Genomic DNA, 25,305 nt, shown 5'->3' on the forward strand with positions numbered 1-25,305 from the left:
ACTTAAAAACAAACAGATTAGTGCTCTGTTTTAGGACAAGAAATGAAAACCAATGCAATATGATGAATGTCCAGATTAGATCATTTTTGCTTTTAAACAGCGTGTGTGTGTGTGTGTGTGTGTCTGTGTGTGATTTTGGTTGGGTGGTAGTTACAGTTTGACAAGAGTTTACAGTTTGACAAAAGCACAATGTTGTGTTTTACACAAATAAGTAGGCTTAAAACACTTTTTGCAGTTTTAATGATGTCCAGTATGAAAATGACGGAGTATGTTTTTATGTTTCCACTGTTCGATCGCGCCCGTGCCTCCCTCTCTCTGACACACACACACTCCAGCATTGCAATCTTGACATCGCAGCCTGTTCACTTTGCTGCGTTCACACCAAACGCGAATAGAGTGTCAAACTCGCGTCTAGTTCGATGATTGAACAGTTTGAATCCATTTGCGCATCCAAAGCGAATAGGACACGCGTTCAGAGCTAAGGCGGGGCTACAGATTAGGTGTCCCTAAAGAACCCGCATATGCGCGTATCCAACAGTAACGTTAGTTCCGTATTACATTAAATGATGTGCACGCGAGTTTTATTTATTTTTATACCGTGTATTCTCTGTGTAAATCCATGCACCGAACGTACGTTCAGTGCGAATACATGTACCGTTCCACCCCTAATGGGTATCGGATAAAAAAAAATTTTCTCCTCCGATATCCGATCTAGCGTTTTGGGCCAGTATCGGCACGATACCGATGCCGTGGATCGGATCGGGACATCCCTACACAATACACACACATTTATTATGTAAAACTTTGGATGCGATAAACCCAGCACTAGTAATCACACGTCATAATTGCTGAAGTATTCACACACACGATTCCCTCTCTGCATTTCTCTGGCTGGCTTCCTCATCGAGCTGTCGAGTTACCCTGGCACTGTATAGATGATGAATACTGCTGGCTCTCTGACAGTGCTTTTGAGCTGTCATATGCATAACGCAGATGTACATCTATTCCTCCGGGAACGCGTGGCTCTCGCCGGATGGTGTTACTCACATCTGCCTCTTGATGTAGTCCTTCAGCAGGTCATGGTCCACAGTGTACAAGTCGTTACTGCTCATGTTGTCATAATAGTACGTCACTGTGCTGTTAAACTTCTGACCACAGGCTCCATCCTTTCCATCAAAGCCTTTATAGCCGTAGTAGTAGTCATAATGACCTGAGGAGACAACAACAGGACAATCAAGCAGGAACACACGATTAAAGTGCCCTCATTATGACCCCCCATGTAGTGTTTAATGGAGCCGATTGTGAATGTAGAAGGTCTAAAGTTTCAAAGTTCAAACTGCGATTCTGAACCGCCTGAAACGAGTCGTCAGTAATTAAGTCTCACTTCCTGCTGAACCTGTGTAGGTTTGTGACTAATTTGCATAATTCCAGTTTATGGTCTTGATTGGCTGAGCAGCGTCTCTTAGCCCCGCCCTCAAACACTGTAGTGTATCTGAGACTGGAAGAGTTTGGTTCGTGTTGTTCATCAAAGGTGTGATTGGCAAAGGACAAAAAAGCAGGAAAATAAACGGCATTCAATGCCATCGTTACTGTTCGTATCACTGTGATCAAGAGCTGAGATTCAGATATGATGAGCGTTTGGTTTCTGACCAATCAGAGAAGAGCAGCTCTCAGAGAGGCGGGGCTTAGAGAGACTGAATCCTTGATGGAAGCGTTTCAGACACTGAGAGGAAAGAGCTGATGCTGCAGTGGAGATTATGAGGACATTAAAGTGTTTTTGATGTTTGATGAATGTGAGCCTGTTGTAGGAGACAACATTAGGAAACTTTAAAATAGCACTATAACAATTTCGTTCATTTAAAAATGTTTCACATTTATTTTCCCCATTTACTCATTTCTATATTAGTAAATATATATATATAAATTTAACTTCAGCAATTGTTTGCAGGTGTTTTTATCTTTAAATGAAATGTAATATAATATATCGGTCTCCCTGCTCTCAGCGATATCAGCGTCGCCCATCAAAAACACCCATACTGGTTGACCCCTAAAATCATAATTAGGGCTGGGAATCGAAAATGGACTCCAATTCTGGAATCGAATACTTGTTTTAAAATTGTAATGTTGATTCCTCTTATCGATTCCTTTGTGAGCTTTTCAATATGACTTTAAACCATTCTGTTTTCTGTTCTCATGTGTATCAGTATATTGATCCGTGCAGCTCTTAAAGGGACAGTAGCCTAATATTTCTGCTCTATAACACTAATATTCCTGCTCTATAACAACACTAATATTCCTGCTGTCTCTATTATAACACTAATCAAACAACAAGAGAGAAAATTCACTCGCTGTTCTTGACTGAATAACTAACTATATTTGTAATGTATATTTTATTTATAAAGTCCAGTGTTATTTTACATTTGATCACAGTTTCTGAACCTGAAAATCTTAAAACACTATTGCACTCGTATCTTTGTTCAGCTGTATCCATTTTTTGCAATTGCTAATTTCTGCAAATTTTTTTTTTTGTTCTTTTTTAATTACTGAGTCTATAATAATGCTTGAAATGTATATTAGTTAGGCTAGTTGTTCTTCTACAGGCAAATGCTCCTTGTGTAAGTGTTCTTTAGCCTGTTTGTGTTCATGATACTCAGCTACAATTACATGTTTTGCAATAAGACTACATGTGAATTATATCTAAGTTTTTTTTTACCTTATTGGAATCGAAATTAGGAATCAATAAGAATCGGAATCATTAAAACTCAAACGATACCCAGCCCTAATGCTAATGGCAGAGCGACTCTGGAGCATTGCTAGTCTAGTGAGTGGTGTAAGCGTGACTTTGAGCTTGGACTCAGTGTTTGCTCAATCAATGGCAGATGAAGATAGAGTTCATTACCTCTGCCTCTTCCTCGTCCTCTTCCTCTTCCCCGACCCCGGCCTCGGCCCCGGCCACCGGCTCTGTACGGCGCTCCCTCGCTCTTCACACTCGACACCTCGTCATGGTCATCCCTCAACTCCTGATCGTACTTCCCACTATGCCAATCTGCAAACACACACACACACACACACACACACACATCAAAAGAGCTGTTGGTGCACCAGTGACATCAGGAGTTCTGGTAATCTGGGAGCAGGGAGTTGATTATGTAGTGATCATCCTCATGTCCTATTCTTTGAAGACTGTGTCTCCTTCAAATGCCCCATGAAGGGATCATCCGCAGCATTTAGGGTACAGTACAACTGGCTGACTGACAGCGGCTCTCCAGAGCTGAAAGTATAGTTTATACGAGTGAGCATCTAGATAGTGGGTGTGCATATCATACAAGATAAAAGAAGTTTGTAGACAAACTAAGTTGGCTTGAAAAAGCCAAGCCAGAAAGTTTGAAGTAGCTTTAAAAGCTTGAAGGTTTTCAGTTTGAAACAGTTTAAGTTTAGTAGTTTTAAAAGATAGATAGATAGATAGATAGATAGATGTCAGAAATATTAGATGGACAGATATATATATATATCAGATAGATAGATAGATAGATAGATATCAGAAACATTAGATGGACAGATAGATATATATCAGATAGATAAAATGTTAAATGAGTCTAATTGGCTACTCTGACTGCTATAAGGGGTTGCTAAGGTATTCTGAGTGGTTACTAGGGTTTTGTGGTTGTAAAGGTACTTAGGGTGGTTGCTAGAGTGTTGCTATGCGGTTGCTAAGATATTCAGGGTGGTTGCTATGGTGTTCCTAGGGTATTTTGGGTGGTTGCTAGGGTGTTGCTAAGGTACTCAGGGTGGTTGCTATGTGGTTGATAGGGTATTCTGGGTTGTTGCTAGGGTGTTGCTATGCGCTTGCTAAGGTACTCAGGGGGTTTGCTATGTGGTTGGTACGGTAGTCTGGGTTGTTGCTAGGGTGTTGCTATGCGGTTGCTAAGGTACTCAGGGTGGTTGCTATGCGGTTGCAAAACAATCATATAATGTGAAATTAAAGTCGCAATGAAAAGGAAGTGGCGTCAGATCTTTTCTTCCGCATTGTGACACAGATCTGAATGTAACAGATTATCGGAAAAGAATAAATGTAGGGAAGGGTTTGGATGTTGAGATGTGGGCGCGGCTCTCAAAAGTGTATGCAGATGAGCGCCTGCTTGCAGGGGCGGAGCTAAAGCCGGACTGCATGATTGGAGAATGCAGAACACGTCACTGGAGAGACGACTGACGCTGATTAAACTTTACGAAAATGACACGCATGCACAGATGAATTGTTCACAATAAGATCTATAATTTGCTTTTCGCGAATAAATGCGGTTTTATTTCATGCTGACTTTAATGTAAGCAGACAAGATCAAACAAGTGCGAAACATGATTGAACTGCAAATATATATTGTTTTAATCTTCATTTGTTGTTTGTCTTGTATTATATGCACGCATGTTTCCGCTACATGCATGTTGCACATTAACTTAATGTGTGCATTTATAATGGAGTTGTCCACACAGATAAAGGTGTGTTTGATCATGTGTGACGGCTGTTCGGGTCTCACTGCATCAGATGTGGCCAGGATGTACACCAGTGAAAGCAGACAGCGAGGGCATACCTCTCAGGTCGTTCCTGCTGCCGGGGGGGATTCGATGAGCGTCAAACTGGCGTGTGTTGTTCCGAGAGGCCGAGCGCTCGCGCGGACCTTCAGACTTCACCTCGATCATTAGAGGAACCCACTTGTGCTTGTTTCCTACAACATCACCACCATCAGTTTTTTTACACACATTCATTTCATAACATCACAATCTTTAAGGAGTAGCTCACTTCAGAATTAATTTCCTGATAATTTACTCTCCCCCACGTCATGCAAGATGTTCATGTCTTTCTTTCTTCAGTGGAAAATAAATGAAGGTTTTTGAGGAAAACACTCCAGGATGTTCCTCCATATAGTGACTTCAATGGGGTCCAACGGGCTGAAGGTCCAAATGTGAGTTTCAGTGCAGCTTCAAAGTCTCGACACGATCCAGCCGAGGAATAAGAGTCTTATCTAGACAAACCAGCCGACATTTTAGAACAAAATAAACATTTATATACTTTTAACCACTGTTGGACACCATTGAACTCCATTGAAGTCACTATATGGAGAAAAATCCTGGAATGTTCCTCAAAAACCTTCATTTCTTTTCCAGTGAAGAAAGAAAGAAAAACAAACATCTTAGATGACAAGGGGGAGAGTAAATTATCAGGAAATTTTTATTCTGAAGTGAACTACTCCTTTAAAATCGATACAAGAAACAATAATACCCCTTTTCCACCAAAAAAGAACTGGTTCAGATCTGGTGCTGGTTCAAAGTTGGTTCAATTTGCGAACCTTCTCATAATCTGTTTGTTTTTTCCACGGACTAGAGAGCCCAGCGAACGACGTCGTTACGTCACTGTGTGCGTTGCCATACGTCTTAGCTTTCCCAGAAACGCTTGCGCCAAATTCAAGCATAACAATTACAATGTTGGACTACATCGTCTTTCTGCAAATGTTTCTCCTGGCTTTGCGATCCTATATCGGGGTCAGAAGAAGACGTTTAGACCACATTTGTGCTGCTCGTCTGGATTACTATAGACGGAGGTTACGTTCGAGAGGAAGTTCGACAATAACCCCGCCTCCAGCCCCCGACGTAAGCATGACATGGTAAAAGAACGGTTCTAGTCCAGCAAAGAGTTGGTGCCGCTTTGAAACCAGTTTTCCTGGCCGAGAACCGGTTATTTGGCTGTCAAAACACAAAGAACTGGTTCGTGAGTGGGCACCGGCTCTGAACCGGCACCAGCACTGCCTTGGTGGAAAAGGGGTAAAAGAGTGTTCACTTCCTCCCTCTCACACTCTAGTCAAGGATCTGGCGTTAAACACCTCTCTTTTTGTGTCCGTTTTTCTGCGACTCCTCGTCAGTGTTCTTCTCTTCTCCAGAGTCGTCAGATTTGGCTTTGAGGTTTTCTTTGCTCTCTTCATTTTCCCTCTTTCCCTTGGACTCTCGTTTGACCGCTGACTTCTTCACCACCTGACATGTTCATCAAGAGGAGTAAAAACAATCACATTGTGGCATTATCACAAACTCGTCTGACTTTACACTAGATGGGCTCTGTATGAAAAGGAAACCGTCTTTACAAAGCCAATTTTAATGATGAATCCCACCTTTCCCCCTAAAGGACAATATTTTGCACATGTTGTAGCCTAAAACAAGCGCTAAGTTCAGGGTTCACACAGATACTGTAAAATCAAAGGACTTGAAGCACGACTTTTTCGTTTTTTTTTCAAGGACTACAATCAGAGATCTAATTTATCAAACTATCTTTCTTGATTCTCTTTTAAATTCTAAAAAAGGTAAATAGATAATAAAAATAAACTATAAAAACTAATGGCGCTTTTCCACTACACAGTACCAGCTTGCCTCGGCTCGACTCGGCTCTGTTTGGTTTTCCACTGTGTAAAAGTTGTACCTGTACCTGCTTCCAGGTACTTTTTTTCGTACCACCTCCGGCGAGGTTCTGAGCGAGCTGAGGCGATACTAAAATGTGACGTGAAAACACGGCAGACTGCTGACTGGTCAGAGAGAATCGTCACTATTCACTGTGTCATCACTGCACGCATCAGACGGAGTATCCTGAATAAAAAACAGCAAAAACAAAAACATCCAAAAACAGCATACACTCGATTTCCTCCATTGTCCTGTGTGTGTGGGTAGCGGGTGTGTCTCACGTAGAAGATTAAGTCACGGCAGTTTCCTGCGGCGTCGCTATGATGACCAGGTACTATTGTGGAGGTACTATCTGCAATGGAAAACGGAGCGAAAAGCGAGCCGAGCCGAGACGAGGCGAGTCGAGCTGGTACTGGTAATGGAAAAGCGCCATAAATGGTACAAATAAAGTGCAGCAGATGCAATAACTGTGGAAACTTTAACCACTGAAAGGACACTATGACAAAGATATCACTCTCCTCTTTCAAACTGATTCTTTCTCCCATGAATATATGATTGAGCTGAAGAATGAAAGCGGTATCATATACTTGATATTTATATGAGCAATATCACACTCATAGCCATGAAAACTGCAGTTTTAATTGTGTGTGAAAAGATTGTTTTATCAATAACATTTTACATAAATTTCCCATATATTGTCTTTCAAGAACTCAAGCACTTTTCAAGGACTTCTTCACAAAATTGTCTGTTTTAAAGAGTTTTTCAGGACTTAAATTTCCAAAAGTCAAATTCAAGCACTCTAAGCACCTTGTACGAACTGTCAGTTGTGTGTAACTTCAGAGACGCACGTCAGGATTGAGCTTTGATCAGGTATAGATGGAGAACAGCAGAGACCCAGTTTGGTAGCGCGCTCTTACCTGAACCTCCTTGGTAGCGATCTCTCCAGGCGTCGGCCAGTTGTTCGTGTCTCCGAAATCCCCCACCTTCAAAGACATTTAAGCATTAAGCCCGTTAGACAGCAGCTCACACACACACACAACACAGCAGTGTAAACACCACAGCAGACTCGCCTCACGCTGACACACTCACAGAGACGAGGACACTACTAACATGCTTATCGTATTATTTAATCACATCTATTGGCACAAAATCTCATTTATGTGAGGAGAACGACCACATTTACATCTAAACGTGCAAGAATATGAATAATCTGGACTCAGTCAGATAAACTGAATAAGCAGTGTTCGGTCCATTGTGCTGCGTTTCGTGTCATTTCCTCTGCTAATAAAGACCTTGAGCTGATTCTCTACTCTTACTGCTGTGGGCATCTGAAAACACACTACTTTAACATGCGGTGTGAGACAGGTAGTGGTGCAACGGATCACAAAACTCACGGTTCAGATCATTTACGGTTTTTGAGCCACGGATCGTTTTTCGGATCAGCAAAAAAAATTGTTTTATATACCGTATTTTCCGGACTATAAGTCGCACTTTTTTTCATAGTTTGGCTGGTCCTGCGACTTATATTCAGGTGCGACTTATATATATCAAAATTAATTCAGACTGAGATGAACCAAGAGAAAACATTACCGTCTACAGCCGCGAGAGGGCGCTCTAGTTGGCGGAGTTGTTCAGAAGCGACACCAAGGATGAAGAAAATGATGTGGAATGAGATCGCGGGAGCTTGGTGAACTTGTTTACTGGTAACTTGCTTGTTGGACTCGCTGGCTTATGTTAATTTAGCCTATTCAGCCTCCCAGGTATATGTTCTTTATGCTATTGTGTAGCTGAATAACTGTTAGTGTTGCGTTAACATACCGGACACCTACTCAGCCTGTTGTTCTGTGTGCTACTGTGTAGTTGAATAACTTGCCTTTCCAGATTAAATGTCTGTTCTTGGTCTTGGATTTTGTGAAATAAATTTCTAAATAAATGCGACTTATAGTCCAGTGCGACTTATATATGTTTTTTTCCTCTTCATGACGCATTTTTTGACTGATGCGACTTATACTCCGAAGCGACTTATAGTCCGGAAAATACGGGTACATGGTTTCATTTATTTTCATTTATTACTCAAAGCTTACTTGAAGTACTTTAATAACACAGCAAAAACTGCTAGCCAGACTGATCAAGTTCAAACATTATTATTATTAAAAACAATAGCAGAAATAATACACAAATTACAAGCAGAGATGAATACTAAAAGTTAAAGTCTAACAGTAGTATTCATATATACAAATTAATAATTAGGTCTAAATGTCAAATTTGTTCACTGCAGAAATTAAATATAGGTTCATCTTTGTTAAAGCTGTATTTTGTTGTTTTATTAACACTAATGACAAGAAACAGCAGGAATATTAGGCTGTTGTCCCTTTAAGACCGAAGAACCTGACAAACATCCGGTTTCCTTCTCAAGTGTTCGCTTCTGACAGAACTGAGAGAACACTTGCCTAGACGGATATTTAGGGGTATTTAGTGTGCATGTGTCCGTTCAAGGGCAAGGAAACGCAAAAAATAGGAATGAATTCGGTGTCCGAGCGTGCCCGTCTCTTTCGCCTCTTCTTACGCATTTAAATGTGTAAATTGGCAAGACAAAACACAGCCAAATGATAAACTTTCACTCTATGATGGTTAAATTCAGCAGTTAATCCAACAACTTTCACTCTAAGCTGATCCGTACAGATCCCGATCACCTGCGATCCGTTGCACCCCTAAAACAGGCCCTAAGGCCCATTCAAACCAAGGATGATAACGATAGAGTTGTTCAAATCGCTCTAAATGTAAAAGAACAGCAGATTTCACACCAAAACTAATGCCACATATCACTGGAATCACTTCCAGAGTCATTTTTTTCAGCTGATGAACGATAAATACAGTGACAGCCAATCAGAATCCTTCCAACTTTGAGGAGCTTGTGCATTTAAAGCGTCAGCCAATAAACTGCAGCGCTTCTACCATCCAGAGCGCAGGTGTGGGTGCTGATATAGTGATCGCTCTAGAGCGCAGGTGTGGGTGCTGTTATAGTGATCGCTCTAGAGCGCAGGTGTGGGTGCTGATATAGTGATCGCTCTAGAGCGCAGGTGTGGGTGCTGATATAGTGATCGCTCTAGAGCGCAGGTGTGGGTGCTGATATAGTGATCGCTCTAGAGCGATAGTGATCGCTCTAGAGCGCAGGTGTGGGCGCTGATATAGTGATCGCTCTAGAGCGCAGGTGTGGGTGCTGATATAGTGATCGCTCTAGAGCGCAGGTGTGGGTGCTGATATAGTGATCGCTCCAGAGCGCAGGTGTGGGTGCTGATATAGTGATCGCTCCAGAGCGCAGGTGTGGGTGCTGATATAGTGATCGCTCCAGAGCGCAGGTGTGGGTGCTGATATAGTGATCGCTCCAGAGCGCAGGTGTGGGTGCTGATATAGTGATCGCTCCAGAGCGCAGGTGTGGGTGCTGATATAGTGATCGCTCCAGAGCGCAGGTGTGGGTGCTGATATAGTGATCGCTCCAGAGCGCAGGTGTGGGTGCTGATATAGTGATCGCTCCAGAGCGCAGGTGTGGGTGCTGATATAGTGATCGCTCAGGAGCGCAGGTGTGGGGGCTGATATAGTGATCGCTCTAGAGCGCAGGTGTGGGTGCTGATATAGTGATCGCTCTAGAGCGCAGGTGTGGGTGCTGATATAGTGATCGCTCCAGAGTGCAGGTGTGGGCGCTGATATAGTGATCGCTCTAGAGCGCAGGTGTGGGCGCTGATATAGTGATCGCTCTAGAGCGCAGGTGTGGGCGCTGATATAGTGATCGCTCTAGAGCGCAGGTGTGGGTGCTGATATAGTGATCGCTCCAGAGCGCAGGTGTGGGTGCTGATATAGTGATCGCTGATATAGTGATCGCTCTAGAGCGCAGGTGTGGGCGCTGATATAGTGATCGCTCTAGAGCGCAGGTGTGGGCGCTGATATAGTGATCGCTCTAGAGCGCAGGTGTGGGCGCTGATATAGTGATCGCTCTAGAGCGCAGGTGTGGGTGCTGATATAGTGATCGCTCTAGAGCGCAGGTGTGGGGGCTGATATAGTGATCGCTCTAGAGCGCAGGTGTGGGCGCTGATATAGTGATCGCTCTAGAGCGCAGGTGTGGGTGCTGATATAGTGATCGCTCCAGAGCGCAGGTGTGGGTGCTGATATAGTGATCGCTCTAGTGTGGGCGCTGATATAGTGATCGCTCTAGAGCGCAGGTGTGGGGGCTGATATAGTGATCGCTCTAGAGCGCAGGTGTGGGTGCTGATATAGTGATCGCTCCAGAGCGCAGGTGTGGGTGCTGATATAGTGATCGCTCCAGAGCGCAGGTGTGGGTGCTGATATAGTGATCGCTCCAGAGCGCAGGTGTGGGTGCTGATATAGTGATCGCTCTAGAGCGCAGGTGTGGGCGCTGATATAGTGATCGCTCTAGAGTGCAGGTGTGGGCGCTGATATAGTGATCGCTCTAGAGCGCAGGTGTGGGTGCTGATATAGTGATCGCTCTAGAGCGCAGGTGTGGGCGCTGATATAGTGATCGCTCTAGAGCGCAGGTGTGGGCGCTGATATAGTGATCGCTCTAGAGCGCAGGTGTGGGTGCTGATATAGTGATCGCTCCAGAGCGCAGGTGTGGGTGCTGATATAGTGATCGCTGATATAGTGATCGCTCTAGAGCGCAGGTGTGGGCGCTGATATAGTGATCGCTCTAGAGCGCAGGTGTGGGCGCTGATATAGTGATCGCTCTAGAGCGCAGGTGTGGGCGCTGATATAGTGATCGCTCTAGAGCGCAGGTGTGGGCGCTGATATAGTGATCGCTCTAGAGCGCAGGTGTGGGTGCTGATATAGTGATCGCTCTAGAGCGCAGGTGTGGGTGCTGATATAGTGATCGCTCTAGAGCGCAGGTGTGGGCGCTGATATAGTGATCGCTCTAGAGCGCAGGTGTGGGTGCTGATATAGTGATCGCTCTAGAGCGCAGGTGTGGGTGCTGATATAGTGATCGCTCTAGAGCGCAGGTGTGGGCGCTGATATAGTGATCGCTCTAGAGCGCAGGTGTGGGTGCTGATATAGTGATCGCTCCAGAGCGCAGGTGTGGGTGCTGATATAGTGATCGCTCTAGTGTGGGCGCTGATATAGTGATCGCTCTAGAGCGCAGGTGTGGGGGCTGATATAGTGATCGCTCTAGAGCGCAGGTGTGGGCGCTGATATAGTGATCGCTCTAGAGCGCAGGTGTGGGTGCTGATATAGTGATCGCTCCAGAGCGCAGGTGTGGGTGCTGATATAGTGATCGCTCTAGAGCGCAGGTGTGGGTGCTGATATAGTGATCGCTCCAGAGCGCAGGTGTGGGTGCTGATATAGTGATCGCTCTAGAGCGCAGGTGTGGGGGCTGATATAGTGATCGCTCTAGAGCGCAGGTGTGGGTGCTGATATAGTGATCGCTCTAGAGCGCAGGTGTGGGCGCTGATATAGTGATCGCTCCAGAGCGCAGGTGTGGGTGCTGATATAGTGATCGCTCTAGAGCGCAGGTGTGGGTGCTGATATAGTGATCACTCTTGGCCTGAACGGACCTTTAGTCTTTACAAGGCATTCAATAAATGTAATGTTGCAAACCTGTAACCCAGTGTAGGTCAAACAGTCCTGCTCCTGTAGAGAGACTCAAGTGAACGCCACTCACCTTTCCTCCGCGCCTCGACCGAGTGTTCCCCGCCTTCACAACCTTTGTGGGACCAGAATGCTCTAGAGAAGCAAAAGAGCATGACAATTAAAGACAGGTCAAATAAGCTGAATTAAACACTTATGGCAACCTTATTATTCTAACACAAATGACACTAGTAGTAACATTTCAGACAAGCAAACACTCATCTGTCTACTCTAGAAAGAGTGGAGGAAGAGCAATAAACATACGTGTAGAAGGTTTATATAAGTACGGCCTGGCGCAAACAGACAACGAGAATCTTTGTTCAATTCACAGAAGTTCCTGTGATGCAAAGCCACATTAAAAACACCAATCGTCAAAATATTTTAGTGAACAACGTTTAAAACTCATGCCATGTGATGCACTATGCACTGAACTCACGCTATTCAGAAGATGATTTTCTCTGATGAAAACGTACAACCCATTACATCCTTTCAGCTGAGTCACTTCAAGAGCTTGTGAGAGTCGAGACACTAGTCCTGCTCTCGCTGTGATCAAACTACTGGACTACAGTATTTACTGCATTTGATCAACAAAAAGTTAATAAATGTGCCAAGCAAAGCTGTTTGTTGGCTTTCGACAAAGTACTTTTTGAACATTTCCAGCACATTGTAAGAATACCGTAATAACCGTGATCTATAAAACATCTACAGTTACAACCACAGTCTAATATACAAAGTCATGTTTTCCATTAAGAATTGTCTCTCTGATACGGTTAACATTATTTAAGAGATTTAATTTTTTTTTAAAGTAGCCAAGCTCTCAATGAAATAAGGTTAGAGACCCGAAACAAGCTTCAATAAATAACTTTATGAAGTTGTGTCTAGGATTATGAACTGATAGTCATTGAAAAACAAATACTAGTATACATTTCTGGCCAAGAATGTTCATCAGGGTCATATGCTGTTTGTGTGAACAGGATTACTGGTAACTTGCTTTGTGTGATTTGAGTCTGTTCCAGCTGTAAGAGCGCACACACACACACACACACACACACACACACACACACACACACACACACACACACACGTGCGCTCTGAACTCAGTCCTCTCAGAGAATGGTCTATTGCTACAGTGTTTCGCATTCATTACCTAAAGTCTGGAAGCCCATCAGTTTCATAACGTTCACGTCACAGAACAACACAAAAGGTCTTTAGCATTGAGTTTTGCACAATATGCTTATTTATGTAATGAAGTGTGAGTGACGCCCGGCTGGCGTTGTGTTAGAGCGCGGAAGCCCACCGTTTCAGACTAAGGACACTCTGCTGAGAGTAGGGCTGGGAATCGAACATTTATCACAATTCTGGAATCGAATACTTGTTATAAAATAAAAATCTATTCCTCTTATCGATTCCTTTGTGAGCATTTAAACTGACTTTAAACCATTGAAGTGCAAGACGACTTGTGTGCGGTTTTCTGTGTTCATGTGTATCAGTATATTGGATCCGTGCAGCTCTTAAAGGGACAGCAGCCTAATATCCCTGCTCTATAATAACACTAATATCCCTGCTCTATAATAACACTAATATTCCTGCTCTATAACACTAATATTCCTGCTCTATAACACTAATATCCCTGCTCTATAATAACACTAATATCCCTGCTCAATAATAACACTAATATTCCTGCTCAATAATAACACTAATATTCCTGCTCTATAGACCTTATGCGCCGCCATCTTTAGAATATTGTCTTTTAACTTGCGTTTTTGCGGTCGCTCTGTATATCTCTATGGCGCTGCTGTCAAGGAGTAATTAGCTTTTAAAGTGGATTTACATTAAAGGGATAGTTCACCCAAAAATGAAAATTCTGTCATCATTTACTCACCCTCAAGTTGTTTCAAACCTGTATGAATTTCTTTTTTTCTGCTATGGAAGTCAATGGGGTCCATCAACTGTTTGGTTACAGACATTTTTCAAAATATCTTCTTTTGTGTTCAGCAGAAAAAAAGAAATTCATACAGGTTTGAAACAACTTGAGGGTGAGTAAATGATGACAGAATTTTCATTTTTGGGTGAACTATCCCTTTAAAGGTGCTCTAAGTGATGCCGGGAGTGTTGACATTCAAATTGTTGTCAAACAAAACAGACTAGCTAGACCCTCCCTCCTCCTCAGGGTGGTGGTGGCGCAATGGATAAGACACATGCCTTTGGTGTGAGAGACCCGGGTTCGAATCCACTGTGAGACACCAATGTGTCCCTGAGCAAGACACTTAACCCCTAGTTGCTCCAGAGGTGTGCGACCTCTGACATATATAGCAATTGTAAGTCGCTTTGTATAAAAGCGTCAGCTAAATGAATAAATGTAAATGTAAATGTCCTCATCCCGTCTTAGGGTTAGGGTTATATATTGCAGAACAGAATGCAGAAAAAGAGAAACATTGTCTTAAAATCATTTCGCCACCTGAGGTTATAACTATAGCTCCCATACAAGGACGCAATAATAGCAAGATAACGTTAGCTTCGCGTTTCCCAGTGAGCATAAACAACGGCGGCGGCGTAAACAAATTTAGTCAAAGTTGTCAATAGCCTATAAATGAACATTCAAATCCATAACAAACAGTGGGTGAAAACAATCATTCACACAAATTGTCGCCCTACTGTGAATTTGCTTGATCATTTACAATAGAGATTGATCGCTAGCTGCTAGAAACATATATGTTGTATTCACCAAAGCTAACGCTGACTGCATAGTTCTAGCTAATTACATCCTTGTGTTGGTTTGGCGAACATGAACGTCAATTTAGAAAGAAAAATGGATTTACCTGTTCTGTAAAAACAGAGCAACTGAATGTCTGATTGGAAGCCCTTCTGCCGGCGGAGTTCTCGACACCTTTCCAGGGTTTTTCCGATGTAAATTCGGGACTTCGCGCGTTCCTTATCCTTGTCCCTCTTCTTTACAATTTGTTCATCGGAACGTCGTCTCTTTGGTCGTGTGTCGGCCATAATTCAAACTTCCCTCTTCATGCTTCTCTCTCCTCCACACCCCCTTCATGTGCACGCGCACTAACCCCCAAACCACACCCCTCAAATACTTCTCGCCAGTGATTGGCTGGAACACTGTTTGTTGTGTTTCGTGGTGCGGGTGAGCCCAGTTTGTTTTTGTTGCCGTTTGTGGAGCCTGTGGTGTCTAGAGAGACCGCGTTTTTTTACAGTGTGTTCAGGGGACAGGCAGCTAGCGGATAGTGAGGAGATGTTTGCTGGATGTGACAAAAAATGTTTTGGCCTAAAAAACACGTGACATCACTTAGAGCACCTTTAATGTAAAGTTAGCATGTTATCATGAGGACTAATGTTAAAGCAGATGACTTAACAAATGTCAGTCGACCGGGAAGATTTTAAAACGAGCCGTTCATTATTAAAAACGCAAAAATCGCTGTGAAAATACAGACAAAAGACAACGAGCGCAGCGCTGAAAAGGGGCGGAGCTACATAAGGTCTATAATAACACTAATATTCCTGCTCTATAATAACACTAATCAAACAACAAGACAAAATTCACTCGCTGTTCTTGACTAAACTTTAGTAACTATATTTGTAATGTATATTATATTTATAAAGTACAGCGTTATTTTACATTTCATTAGCCTACAGTTTCTGAACCTGAAAACACAGTTTATTTCAATCCAATCTTTTGTTCAGTTGTGTCTATTTGTTGCAACTGCTGGTTTTTTATTTGTTCTTGTTTAATTACTGAGTGTTTACTTGTCTCACTGTGATATGGCTGAGTGCGCTGACCAAAGCGGGAAAAGCTGCAATTTAATCATCTATTGTTAACAATCAGTATATCGCTGTTAAAGATAATTCACTCCACATACATATATATATATCAGGGATGGAAATTAGCACCCACCACCAGCCAAATGCGGGTGATTGTGTTGTGTCGGGTAAATTCGCTTCACCTACCGGCCACCGTGGCGGGTAAATAAAAATATACTGTTTAGAGGTCGACCGATATGGTTTTTTTCAGGCCGATGCCGATGCCGATCTTTTGAAATCCGGGTCGGCCGATGGCCGATAAATGCTGCCGATTTATTTTGGCCGATATTTGGCCGATTATGCGCTTGTTTTTAACCTCTATTTGAAAGATAAAATGTAACACAAATAATTACTTAAGATAGACAAAATTTCACAACAAAAACATTTATTGAACACTTTACCAATCTGCACTTGTACAAAAGACAAAAAGACCTTGAGATATGTTTGGTAATTGTACCTGAATGAATTGAAAATTAATTTGCTACATTTCAGATTAATATATTTGTTTTCCTTAACATTTTAATTAACAGTAACTTAAACACTTTGCAGTTTGAATGATGTCCTGATAAACAAAATGACGGAGTATGTTTTTATGTTTCCACTGTTCGATCGCGCCTCACACACACGCGCGCGCACACACAAATATAAGTAAACACTTTGCGACTTTAAACACACGCGACATTTCGATCGCGCCCGCGCCTATCTCTCTCTCTCTCACACACACACACAACATATCCCAGCATTGCAATCTTTACATTGCAGCCTGAGCTAAGGCGGGGCTACAGATTAGGTGTCCCTAAATAACCCGCGTATCTAACAGTAGTTCCGCATTACTTTGCACACGAGTTTTATTTATTTTTATAGCGTGTATTCTCCGTGGAAATTTATACACCGAACCGTGAAGCCTGTACCGATTCGGTTCAATACGAATACATGTACCGTTCCCCCCCTAGTCTACAGTGAAATACAGTCACACTTTACACTGTTTGGCCAGCATTTTAACCGTGTTTAATCCAGCTACTTGCTAACGGAATGCTAAAGTTAGCTGCTGACTAGCGTCACGTGCAGCGAAGCGATGTTTCTGTTATTCTAACGTCCGTTTTCAGAGCATCCAAGAGAAGCACAGACATAACAGTAGCACCGAAATGAAGCACAGAAATCCGCGTTGATATTCGGTCCGGTCGTTAAGGCACCAGTGCCGTATTAGCACCGGGTCTGTCTGTATACCCAACCCTAGCGACGACGCTAGCAAAGCAAAGCCAGTCCTTCACTAGCCTATAGTTGGTCTCTTTTTTTTATGACTTATTTCTCTGCATTGAGTGACAACCCTCTCAAATATAAGACACACAACAGGGCTCTAGAGTGCGACCAATTTGGTCGCACATGCGACCAAATTTTGTAAGGGTGCAACTAAAAATTTTCCTAGGTCGCACCGGTGCACCTAACGTCCTCGCATCCGCTGCCTCTCCACGAACTAAGTGTTTGTTCTCCTTTGACGGAACTCACACACTCATGGGAACTCACACTCTTCTCTCACGCTTAATGAGTGATGACGGAGGACAGAATTAAACATTCAAACGTAGCATGGTTACACTTAAGGTCTGTGATATTAGTCTGATTTTGAATTCGGCTTCCAAAGATTATAAAAAATTATATATTGAGGTAAAACCATTAAAAACTATAGCCGCATTCTATCTAGTGCAACTTCTTCCCTTCGCAGCATTACACTGTCATTTCTCCCTAAAACTCAAACCTAACGACAGAATCAGCACGATCGGTGATTGTTGTAAAATGCAGTCTAGCTACTGTTGCTAACTTGCGAGACGCGTTAAATAATTAAAAGAGCTATTAAAAGCACAAAATCTGCGCAAGAGATGTTGTTCGCAAGGCGGCGCGCGCTCCGAAACCGAAACAAGCAAATTATAGCCTACTTTGGGTTTAATGTGCGTGTCTAAACGATCAAATGTACACAAAAGTATGTCAAAATGACCGGCTTGGAGATTCACTAAAAACAGTTTATGTCTTAAATGGACGTAGTTATGGAAATAGTTGGGAGAATATGATGCATCAGATCAGTAGCAGATCTGCACTCGGTCTTAAAGGGGCCGCAGTCTAGTAAACATGCGGACGACTGCGCCATTGCTGCGAATCAAACAACAAGAGAAAAATCACTACAAATCTCTTGAAAGAATAACTTCAGCTTTATTAAGCATTAATCTATTTATGAAAAATTATGCAGTGTTATTTTACATTTGATTACTTTATTAGATTTCTTTTTAGACTAATATATATATATATGTGTGTGTGTATATGTGTATATATATATATATATATATATAAAAACAAAAAGAACCGATAAGAATACAGTTAAAGTACCGGATCGATAAGCAGTATCGGTAAGAGTAGGAATACCGTTAAAACCCTTTACTCCCCGGTCAATGCTCCGACAACAGCCCAGACATGAAGCTACTTCAGCCACCATTCTCCCCAGTCCCTGGTAAGATGCCAAGCCCTGGTCTTTCGTCAGAGATGGCATCCGACTCAGAGACGGAGGTAGAGGCTATACCGCGCCTGAGCTAGAGACTCAAAATAGTTAGTTTGGCAGCTCAGTGAAGCATTTTAATTTTTTTTTTTTTTTTTTTTGATTTTTATTTACCTACACCTTATTCTTGTTTAAAATCATTTACATAATATTAATGTATATAGAGCGTGATAAAAAGGTGACCTTGAAATTGTGGCGTTAAAGGTGACGCGAGCCGAGAAACATTTTCGGTGCACCCAAATTTTGTGCTGGTGCACCTAAATAAAAAAGTTAGGCGCACCAGTGCAACCAAGGCAAAAAGTTAGTCTGGAGCCCTGCACAAACAGAACAAATAAAAGTCTCAGATTCACTGTCTGTAAATTCTTGCTTACTTATTGTAACATGATAGCAACCCTTCTGCTGTGATAATGCAATCTCAACTACGCTATCAATTTCAAAGTAGCCGAACGTCATGTCGCCTATTCATGTTTTTTCTCGAAGTTGGCAGTAACATATCAAAAGTTTTTAATTAAATATAAAGGAGTTTTCTCCAAGGAACTTAGCTCCTTCCTTAGGCACTGGATGAGCTCTGCTCACTCTGCTGGAAAATGACTCTAGGCGCAGCGTGCGTCGAACACGTGTTCCACAACAACAACACTAGGCTGTCCACAGATGCGCCCGCCTAATAATCGGCTTGATACACTTGGATATTGGCCGATGCCGATTATGTAAAAAATGCAAAAAATCGGCCGATTAATCGGCCGACCGATGAATCGGTCGACCTCTAATACTGTTTCACACAGACGGCAGACACTTTTAGAGGACATAAGTGTACGCTGAAATAAAGTCTTTCACCTCAGAAAAACGGACTTTCTTGTCCTGTCCTGTCAGCCGTTCTCCTGTTCTCATAGCGAACACTCTTCAAATGCACGCGCAAATGCGGCGGCGCGCGCTGTGTATCGCCTCACTGTATATAAAGTGCAAAATAAACTACGAGCATGCAACGCCGTTACGTTGTAAATTACACAAAATAAAAGTAATGCAGGGATGATTTTCATACTATTCACCAGGAGTAGTTTCCATGGTTCATTAACAGTTATTGTTAATATTGTGTATTCACCATGGTAACTGTCGTTTCCATATTAACCCCAAAATGCCACTTTATTTTTCTTTGTGTTATTTTTTATATGTGGCTCATACGAACGTTGTATTAACAAAAACTAGTTTGCATAGGCCTAATGTTTATTTATTAGTACTAGTCTTTACTATTAGTCATATTCTTACAATTTATGTTAAGTAAAGGGGGACAGTACTTGTGTGTGTGGAAATAGCCGGTTTCAATAAAACTACTTGTGACATGTCATATTTGGCTTTGACTTTGACTGAACATTTGCTCTCACTTTGCGGAAAAAATATCGGGATATATATCGTATATCGATATTCAGCCTAAATAATCGGGATATGACTTTTGGTCCATATCGCCCAGCCCTAGTTTCATTGTTGGGACTAAAAACCTAAAACTGGAAGCCATAAAAGACCACGAATCATTCAAATGCCACATCCAGGTAAAAAAGAGAAATATATATATATAAGAGAGAAAGAGAAAATGTCAGTATTTCATTGAGACTTGAGATTAAATAAACTGCTTAAGTATTGTAGATTTTGTAGTATTAATTTTCACATGCAGTTACACATTGTCGGTTAAAAACAAGAAAGTGGCTGGTAAAAACATTGAGTGGCTGGTAGATTTTGAAATCCACCAACCACAGTGGCCTGTGGACAAAAAAGTTAATTTCCATCCCTGATATATATATATGCAACAATATGAAAAAAAAAAAATGCAACCATGTATCGGGGATAGTTCACCCAAAATAAAAATTACTGTGTGAGAAAAAAAAAATCTAGTTTTCACAGTTTTAGTGTCAGTACTGCATTAAACTACTATATATAAATGTAGAATATAATGTATAATAATGCAATGGGGGAATAATTGTGTAAAAAGTGCTACATTATTTTAAATATATCTAGTCAGTGACAGAGATCAAGCATATTCATCTACAATAATTCAGTATTTTCAGCTTCAGAATCATGAATATTGTTATTCTGGTGTCTCTATTGTCCTGTGCTTTGGGTTACAGCACCAAGTCCAAGCCTGTTCATTAAGACACCATTTTAATCAACAGTACAGTTTTTATTAACCTATTATCATATGTCCAGGAGTATCGTGAGTTCAGTATCGTGACATGAGAGTATCCTTACATTCATTCAATTCATGCAAATGACCTCAATTGACTAAATTCTCCCAGCAATCCTGATTCGACGTGTACAGTACAGCACTGGCCAGCTCTCAGTGGACTGATCATCTCTATACAGTGGTAGTCAGCTGTCATGACGTCACTCTGCTCATTCTCTCAGCGTCTAGAGCAACATTGATCAGTCGGCCTTCGCTAATTGTCCTCATGCATTAGCTTCATTAGCTTGGGGAGCCCATAAACACACTGGAAGCAAGAGCAGTGACTCGCATCTATCCGCACGTGATCACATGGCACACACCACGTTGCCTTCATCCAGGGGAACTCTGGGATTGATAGCATCTCCACGAGCCCTTCATTACATCATTTCTGCTGATGAACACCAGCAGTGCGACGATGCCATGCCTGCGATCCCATCCCTGTGTCAATCGAGCATATGAATATTAATAAAAGAGGAGTGATCGGTAGCTAACGGCTAACGGCTAACAGCCGGACTCGCGCACGCACGTGCATTAAACACCACGGGAGAGACAAACTGTCACGAGCGCCATTCATAAAAACAGCATTTGACCAGATATGCGTTTAAAAACGCGTTTACGCGAATCCGAGCGAGTTCGTGACAAACACGTGGATCTCACACGTGTCGTGCCATCACATAAAGCGGATCATCACACGATCAGCGACTGCAATATCACACTGTAAACAAATGCATCTCATCTAGTCTGACAACGTCTCGTAAAACGATAAATAATCGTGATTTTATTTGCAGCGGATGTAACGTTACAGCAAAGCGGCATCAGCGCCGGCCTGTCAGACCAGCTCGAGCCCCATAGGCCGCTAATGCTAATGCTAACCCGATAGCCATTTGTTCGGAAAAGCGATGAAGGTGAAGAACAACAAGACATTTTGCGTCTCATCTGCGACTATAATTATAAAAAAGATATGGTTTATTTGGCATCATATCAATGCACTCGTGTACGAGTTGAATATACGGGTCCTGGAGCAGATTCGAGGCCTACTAGTGCTTACAATCTGCTGTCATGTGTGTGAGAAACACGATAAACATCATCTGACATCCCAGCGGACAAAACCAGCTTCCCATCAACTCATGAAAACGCTATTTCTGGATGTTTTGAAGGAACGTTCCATTGTGGGAATGTTAGATTTTCACGTTCTGAAACAAGTTGCAACATTTAAAAAAAGAAGAAAAAAACCCGTTAGATAAAAGTCCAACTGAACCGTTTTTAACGGCCACATGAGGTTTACGTCTCGAGAGCGTTATTAAAGCCCAGAACGTTCTGTTGACGTTATTCTTCAACATGTTCCCTCACAGATGTGCCTCATGATGATGAACTCGCTCGTTGCCAACGGTTTGTTGTGTTAAACCACACACACACACACACACACACACACTGGTACAGACCGTGCAGCGCTTGTCCGTTGACGCCGCTCATCTTCTTCGTCCACGGGTTCACCTTGGGCGGCGGAGCCTCGGTGAACTCCGTCTTACACGCGTCGTCCTCGCTCTCCTGCTCCAGGTTCTCCTTCGCCTGGCTGTTGCTCTCGTCCTTCGCCCGTTTCAGGCTCTGCTCCTTCCCCACAAACCCTCCGTCTCCGCCGGCCTGGTGCTCGAGCTCCTCCGGCTTGAGCAGCGAGTTGTTCGGCAGGAGAGTCTCCACCTCAGTGGCCATTTCTCCTCTAACAAACACCCCTCAAATCCACCGCAATGATCAGCGAACGATGTGTGTGCTTCCAGCGGGAGCCTCTCGCACTCTCCACTCCACCCCTAGACCAAACGGGCTTCAGTCTAAGACGCAGAGTGGCGAATCTCAATTAAAACATGTAAAAGAACCCCTGGAACCTTTAAAACGACGGACTAGCCTTCCCTACTTACGGCAATGTGAAAGAACCACGCGTTGTACGTGAGCGCGCACGTACGCACGCGTAGCGGGGCGTGGCAACGCTAGGCCGCGACACCACGTGACTGTCCTGCATATAAAATGAGCGCTACGGCTCTTGTTCATGCACAGTACAATTAAATTGAAATTTGAGACTTTTTATTTATTTGTCATATTCCAAAGAAAAAATATCACGTTCCTCTTACTTTTCGTATTTAATTTTTTTTTTGTTCTTTCAGAAAACATTTTACAATATAAGGCGACAGTTATCTGACCTGACCTGAAAGTATTTGTGTATTGTTCATTTTATTTGGGACTGTGTATCCATCTTGGCAATCACGTTCCTTAAGGTAAAAAAAAAAGAATACTGATATTACCCCTAATTATGATAACTACGATTTTTTTTTTACCTTAAAGTACCCATTAAATCAATATTAACCGTTTTTTTATGTTCTATATGAATATGTGTAGTATGAATAATCCATACGTACTACATCTGCCATGTTGCATCAGTTGTGTCTCTTTACTGTCATTCACAACTTCTCATTGGATAGTAAAAAGAAAAGTACTGTTTTATATTGTGAATTCAGACATGCTAATCTTTTATATACACAATATGTGTATAGTATTTATGTGACTGGCAACCTGTCACTCACATGAGATCAGCCAATAGCAAACCACAACCATCCAATCAATTCCCCACAGACTAAATTAAGCCCCGCCCTCACTTGTTCTTGTTCTAGAAGCGTTTCACTCGGATATACGGCACATTAGGGAAGTAAAGACTAGTGCCTCGAATACTCTGCCGAAAACTAAAACATCTGTTTGGTTTTGATTATAATTTAATGCTCATGTGACATTGCAGTTCTTCATCATGAAAGTGTATTATCTGCATGCGTTTTAAAGCCATATCAGTCTGAACTTCTGATATATGGTTTTCTGAGCGCACACACACACCCGAATCACACACACAGAAAGCTGAATGTCTTCCACTTCTTATTGAGCTTAAACTGTTAAATACACACAAGGTTATGTCAAAAACACACAATGTTCACATAAACACAGTCGGTTATGTCTGTGAATGTAAACAGCAGGGAAAGAAATTGCATGTGTGTATTAGATCTGTGTATTAAAGTGACAGCAGTGTAATATACAGAACCTACTGCTATATATGCTGTTAATATGAATCAAATCACTCACTGCTCTTGTCTGAATAACTTTAGTAGCTTTAATAAGAATACATTTCTTGAACGCTCTGGCGAGGAGATGAACATGCGGACCGTCAGCAGTTGTGGGCGTGGCCTGTGCTAACAGGGTGGAGTCCGTCAGCAGTTGTGGGCGTGGCCTATGCTAATAGGGTGGAGTCTGTCATCAATCATGGGTGGGGGCTATGCTAATAGGTTGGAGTCTGACAACAGTTATGGGTGGGGCCTATGCTAATGGTGTGGAGTCCATCAGCAGTCGTGGGTGGGGCCTGTGCTAACAGGGTGGAGTCCGTCAGCAGTCGTGGGTGGGGCCTGTGCTAATAGGGTGGAGTCCGTCAGCAGTTGTGGGCGTGGCCTATGCTAATAGGGGTAGGAGTCTGTCATCAATCATGGGTGGGGCCTATGCTAATAGGGTGGAGTCTGACAACAGTTATGGGTGGGGCCTATGCTAATAGGGTGGAGTCTGACAACAGTTATGGGTGTGGCCTATGCTAATAGGGTGAAGTCTGTCAACAGTTGTGGGCGTGGCCTATGCTAATAGGGTGAAGTCTGTCAACAGTTGTGGGCGGGGCCTATGCTAATAGGGTGAAGTCTGTCAACAGTTATGGGTGTGGCCTATGCTAATAGGGTGAAGTCTGTCAACAGTTGTGGGCGTGGCCTATGCTAATAGGGTGAAGTCCGTCAACAGTTGTGGGCGGGGCCTATGCTAATAGGGTGGAGTCTGACAACAGTTATGGGTGTGGCCTATGCTAATAGGGTAAAGTCTGTCAACAGTTGTGGGCGGGGCCTATGCTAATAGGGTGGAGTCCGTCAGCAGTTGTGGGCAAGGCCACAAAGGCTACAATCTGCAAACGGCTTGTTCTGAGACACTGCTTATGATTAATGATGATTGAAAAAAGAAGAGTGGATGGATCATCATAGGGTGGTTGTGTACACACACTGCCAACACACATTTATGTTCAAACACCATTTAAAAGTGAATTTTGAATATTAGGTCCCCTTTAAGGAATATATTTGTGCGAATGAGACTAGAAACGCAGTCATGCAAAGACCTTTTCCAGCTAAACTGATGAAAGGTGCGCTCGCTCACTAGACTTTATTAAAAACATACATTCAGCAAATAACAAATCATTATATATCCAAAAAGTAAAAATATACAGCCTATTAGAAATATAAGTGATCTAGCAAATGATATTCTGTGATTTACAGTCTCCATCGTAAAAAAAAAAATGTCTGGGGCTTATATTGGAACCTTTTATTAAGAATGAATTATGGATCGAAATGAAATGTAACGTTGGCCAAGCATGAAAACAGCAGGCTTATTAATGAGACTCTGATGACAGCGAGAGCAGCTTCTCATCTGTGCTTCACCTCCCATTCTCTGAGCGCATGGCATTAGTGACACGTGAGCGTATTGTTCCTCTTTAGTAGTGTAATCAGCGGTGAAACGGCCCCTGGCTCCCAGCATAAAAACTCAACTCAGCAGCTGGTCAGCAAATCACAGACCAAAGCTTTAAAACGTGGATTTGCTCAATAAGCAGTGC

General features: G+C 42.6%; 1 protein-coding gene across 1 annotated transcript in view; it reads right to left on the reverse strand.

Moving 5' to 3' along the window:
* The window catches only part of larp1 (La ribonucleoprotein 1, translational regulator), a 46,739-nt gene extending 24,157 nt beyond the window's left edge, over window positions 1-22,582 (reverse strand). The window contains exons 1-7 of the mRNA XM_082141236.1: window positions 22,082-22,582; window positions 12,107-12,168; window positions 7,356-7,421; window positions 5,874-6,021; window positions 4,587-4,721; window positions 2,900-3,046; window positions 1,048-1,210 (exon numbers count right to left, since the gene is read on the reverse strand). Coding sequence (XP_081997362.1) covers window positions 1,048-1,210; window positions 2,900-3,046; window positions 4,587-4,721; window positions 5,874-6,021; window positions 7,356-7,421; window positions 12,107-12,168; window positions 22,082-22,349 — 989 coding nt within the window. The 5' untranslated portion in view covers window positions 22,350-22,582. The remainder of the gene's footprint in view (window positions 1-1,047; window positions 1,211-2,899; window positions 3,047-4,586; window positions 4,722-5,873; window positions 6,022-7,355; window positions 7,422-12,106; window positions 12,169-22,081) is intronic.
* Window positions 22,583-25,305: the final 2,723 nt, after the last annotated feature.

The sequence above is a fragment of the Leuciscus leuciscus genome, assembly GCF_965113295.1.
Source record: "Leuciscus leuciscus genome assembly, chromosome: 16".
Taxonomy (NCBI): domain Eukaryota; kingdom Metazoa; phylum Chordata; class Actinopteri; order Cypriniformes; family Leuciscidae; genus Leuciscus; species Leuciscus leuciscus.